This window comes from Crocuta crocuta, unplaced genomic scaffold (genome assembly GCF_008692635.1).
Source record: "Crocuta crocuta isolate KB4526 unplaced genomic scaffold, BGI_CrCroc_1.0 scaffold179, whole genome shotgun sequence".
Lineage (NCBI taxonomy): Eukaryota > Metazoa > Chordata > Mammalia > Carnivora > Hyaenidae > Crocuta > Crocuta crocuta.
The window spans coordinates 3,520,115-3,524,902 of NW_027551568.1; the positions used below are offsets into that span (position 1 = coordinate 3,520,115).

The following is a 4,788-nucleotide window of genomic DNA, read 5'->3' on the forward strand; positions in this document are numbered from 1 at the left end:
GCCCCTTGGGTTCCCCCCCCCCCCCCCTCCCGCACTGGTGCTCTGCAAAGGCACCAGCACCAAGAGCCGCTCAGCAACTCGAGGGGGGACGTGGGAAGCGGATTTTCAGGTTCGTCACAAACCTTGTGGGTGTGAGTGCTGGTGGGAGGGGCCCCTAGACACCGGGCAGGAGCCTCCGAGGACCAAGAAGATGGGGAAGCGGGGGGCACGGAAGCACTGTCCCGGCGACCTCCGAGTGGGGTTAAGACAGCTTTTCTGGGCAGCTTTTGGGAAAGTTCGGGACCAGAGCAGCACAGGGCGGGAGGCTGACGGAGGCCCGCGGGCCCTGGCGGTATGAGCGGGCGCTGGGGGCTGGCCGTGCCCTGTCCCACATCAACTGTGTCACAGGTCACAGGCCCGTCCAGGCCGCCGTGACCGTGAGGAATGGAGACCAAGCCCCAGCCGCAGCCCCTCTGGCACAGATGGAGCAAACCGCAGGGACGAGCCGCCTGTCCCGGCTGCGGAGAGCGGGGGCCCTTCCTGTCCCACCTCCCGTGTGGCCGGGATGAGCCCCGCTCCTGCCAGATCAGCGTCATCCGGACGCTCGTGCACAGCGAGCCCGTGTCCTGTGTGGACGGGGCAGCGGGGGCGAGGAGGCGTCCCTGGGACAGGACAAAGAGGGGGCTGAGAGCGGAGGGGCCTCTGCACTTGTGTCACGGGGTCCCAGGGGGCAGGAGGGCAAAGCCAACACTTCGCACCAGGATGAACGTTCTAAAGACCCACGCTGTCCAGGAGACGGACAGCTGGTTTTGAAGGAGTGAGCTCTTCATCAGTAGAAGGAATCAAGACGCCGTATGACCAGTTATTTGCTGGAGTTTCTGAGTGGTCAGACCACGTGGTTTTTAAGGGTGGTCCCGACCGTGACCTGAGCACCGCGTGGACGGGCCGCAGGGTCCCGGTTGCTGGGCTGAGCACGGCTGGTGCCTGGCGCCCAAGGCAGTGACCACACAGCCCCTATCGGATCCAGAGTCAGTGAAACCAGAGGGAGAAACCGGGCCTGGGCGGGGGTGGGGGGGGTGCAAACTGCGGGAGGTTCCTGAGGGGCAGGCGGGGGAGGCAGGGAGCAGCATCCCCGCCTCACGGCTGTGGTTCTGTGGGTCCTTGGGGGGCAGGGGTGCCAGCAGCCCAGTGCGGGGGAGGGAAGCCGCGCATGAAGCAGCCCGGAAAGGAAAGCAGCCATTTTCTCGCCTCCTGTCGGAGCGACTCCCCCTCCCCAGCGGGGCTCACACTGCGACACCAGCCGGCGGGTCCCCAGGGGGGCGGAAGTGGCCTTACCTTAAGGAAGATGTAATCGTCCTGCACGGTCAGAGAACTGTGGTCAATGGGGCCTGGGAACGAGGCCGCCGGCGCCGAATCCGAGCAGTTGTGGACGTGGCAGGTCACGTAGCGAAACCCTGTGGGGGACAAGAGCCAGCGCTCGGCGCGGGGACAAGGCCCGGACCGTCGCTGACGGAGGCGTCAGACACAGCCTCCGGCGCGAGGCAACGCTGCCGACCGGGGGTTCGGCTCCGTCGGATTCCGCAGCTGCGGGTTTGGCCTGTGGCTCTGAGCCTCGAGGCCCTGGGGCCGCGCCTGCCGCCTACACGCCCGGCGAGCCGCAGCGCTGGGCTCTTTGCATCCTCGGGACTGTGCCGTCGTGGCCCCATTTTACGGATGCGGAGACTGAGGCAGAGGGAGGTCAGGGGACGTATCTAAGGCAGGGTCACCTGTGGGCAGCTTATCATAAGGGACGACCCACTCCTGCTCATCTAGGTGGTCGCTTTCACGCCGCACACAGAGTCCTCACGGCAGGGACCCGATGGCCGCCGGGCTCGAAGTACCGCGGGGCTGGCCCCCCACGGGGGATGTCCGCTGACCCCGGGCTGGAGCGGGGGGTGCGGGCGGGGACGCGAGCGCAGGACCTCACCCGCCCTGCCCGCGGCTCCCCAGGTAAGCAGGCAGGTGTCCTACCCTGGGTCTAGGAGAGGACCTAGGTGACCAGACGGCAGCCCCTGCCCAGTGGCCTGCGCTGCGCGTGCGCACTCACCCACAGGAGGGCGGCGAGGGCCGCGGTGGGCACCCACAGCGCCCATCGTGGCACGGGCCCCTCCTGCCCCCTGGAGCCGCCCCTACCTAGACAGGGGTGGGGGTGGGTGGGGCCCAGGTGTCCTTTCTCCCCTAACTTCAGGCGAACGCTCTCCTCCCTTGGCGGGTGTGTACGGTCAGGCAAAGTCGGACGCGCACTTGGCCGGGTGGCCGCTGTTCTTATTTCACGTCCTGCTTTCCCAGGGTGTGGGGTCCAGCGAGGGCGCGCGGGGAGGAGGCCCGAGCCTACACCCCGTAGGCGGCCCCTCTTCCCGGCTGGCGGGGGGGGCGGGGATTAATCCCGGGCGCCAGAGCGGAGCCCACAAGCGCGCTCGGGTCATCAGCGCCTCCGGGGCACATCCTGCGCCCCCGCCCGGGTGCCGGACAAGGGCTGTCACTCCCTGAGGCAGCACCGGACTCCCTGTCCCGGGCTCGCCTGCTGGGCACGCGGCGGGAACACTCGCACAGTGCCCGACTCGAGCCAACACCCAGCTCACACCCGCTCACGGGCCCACACACTCACCCGCTCATTCATTCACTTGCTCATTCATTCACCCACCCACTCACTCACCCACTCACCCACCCACTCACCCACCCACCCACTCACATACCCCCTCAGTCACTCATCCCCCGCTCCCTCGCTCACAGTGGCCCTGTAACGGCTGAGGGCCACTGGCATTTGAACATGTGCTCACTCACTCAGCAGACGTACTGGGGACACGAAGTGACTCAATCCGGCCCCACCCCGTCCCCACAGAGCTCCAGGCCTGGGGGAGGGTGCAGAGCTGTGCTGGCGGCCAGGCCCCGAGAAGGCGGCTGACAGGGAGGGTGGTCCGAGGACATGAGAAGCCAGAGATGGAGAGAGACGTGGGGACGAGCGCTCCCAGCAGGGGTGAGGAGGGACGGGCAAGGTGAGCCTGGAGGGTGACCCCCACTCGGGCAGGGTGGGTGGCGCCCAGGGGAGGGACCGGGAAGGCCACCGAGCTCGGCTGGACTGGACCCTAGCGGGGCTCCGAGGCTGGGGTGTGGGTGCTCCATGTCGGGCACCAGGGGACACACATGGCCCTCAGCGGAGGGGACACTGCTCAGGTGTGTGGCACGGGGGGGGTCTACACTGGCCTGTGGCCCCGGGCAAGCCGGGACCCCCTGAGCTTCGTTCTGGCGAAGCCTCACCTCCCCGCAGGACAGCGGGTCCCGGAAGGAGCCAAGGCTTCGGAGAAGCTGAAGGGACTCAGCAGCCGCTTCCATCCACACCCACCAAGCGCACCTGGGACGTCCCTGCACCGAGCACCACGTTCGCACCGACCCATTTCACAGATGAGGACACGGAGGGGCGGGGAGAGGGTCATGCAGCCGGCACGTGGCGGGCTGGGAGCTGACCCAGCGCTGTTCTCAGCGGGGACTCTCCGTGGCCTGGCTCTGACTCTGACCCCGCCCCCGCCGGCCCTTGTCACCCACGGGGTGTAAATGTCAACCTGTGAGGTCTCCACTGAGAGAGGTCGGGCAGGAGGAGGCTCAAGGGCCCAGCGCTTGCGGCCAGAGCAGCGACAGGCACGCGGTGGCGCCCCCTCCCCTCCTGGCTGCACCCGGCCCCGTGGCTTGTACAACGTGGATGGTATCTGCACTGTCCCCAACCAGGCAAAGGGCAGGACTGTGTCTTGTTCACCTCTGCGTCCCCAGCAGGGTCAACACTGGGCCTGGCCCACAGGGGACTCAACAAGGGCTTGTTGAATAAATGTCCTCTGGACTCTGATGTTCCAGAATACCCCATGGTTCTAGAATCTTCTCTAGTTCTACGGCCAGTGCTCCTCCCTCAGGAGCACAGCGGACGGTTCCCAGAGCATGCCAGGCCCCTGGGCGCCCTCTGGCATGATGCCGGCTGGGCTGGGGTGGTTGGGCCCCTGCCCTGCTGAAGCGGGGGGAGCCGTCGGAGGCCTTGCCCCACCCCCCCCAGCACGCAGCAGTGCCAGAGGTGGGGTGCAGAGTGAGCACGAAACACTCAGCGCTCAGGGGCCTGAACCAACCCCCCTCTTCATAGACGTTTCCACTGGAGCGGAGCTCCGTGCCTCCCGTCCACACCCGGCTGCACCTGCACCTGAAGGCACGTCACGTCCTCCCACGGCGAGGTCGGCGGAGCACGGCCGGCCGAGGAACCCAACCAGGGCACACCAGTGGCCCGGAGCTGGGGTGTCACGCCCGGGGCAGGCACCCCTCCCCACTTACCTCCTCCGAGGTCCTGCGCTTCTATGTGCACCAGGTCAGGGTCAGCGTCCACCCCAGACACAGCCCTGGAAGAGAGCGGGAGGGGGGTTGGCGCCGAGAAGGGAGGCCCCACGCCCTCTCGGTGCCCACGTCCAGCCCTGAACCCCAGTAGCCCTGTGGCCCATGGCTCTGAGGGCACGGTCCCCCCCCTGCTCCTGGGGAGGGAGCCACAACCCAGGGTGCGCTTGGCATCCTTCTTTTCAAAGTTCTTTTAATAGAAGACTCTCTTTTACCAAAGATTTCACATTCCTTGTATCTTGGTTGTTGTTCTGATGATCAAACACCCTCAGGAGGCCGGGCAGGCCGTGGCAACATCACCCTCGTTTTGCAAATCAGGAAACCAAAGCTCGGAAGAGCAAAACGACCCCCACCGCCACCCAGGGGTGCGCAGCTCTAACTGCAGAGGCGGGGTTCACCCCTGGG

General features: G+C 66.8%; 1 protein-coding gene across 1 annotated transcript in view; it reads right to left on the bottom strand.

Annotated features, from left to right (window-relative positions):
• The window catches only part of SORCS2 (sortilin related VPS10 domain containing receptor 2), a 404,846-nt gene that overhangs the window by 53,616 nt on the left and 346,442 nt on the right, over nucleotides 1-4,788 (bottom strand). Inside the window, exons 6-7 of the mRNA XM_077750377.1 lie at nucleotides 4,327-4,391; nucleotides 1,315-1,433 (exon numbers count right to left, since the gene is read on the bottom strand). Of these exons, the coding sequence (XP_077606503.1) occupies nucleotides 1,315-1,433; nucleotides 4,327-4,391 (184 nt within the window). The remainder of the gene's footprint in view (nucleotides 1-1,314; nucleotides 1,434-4,326; nucleotides 4,392-4,788) is intronic.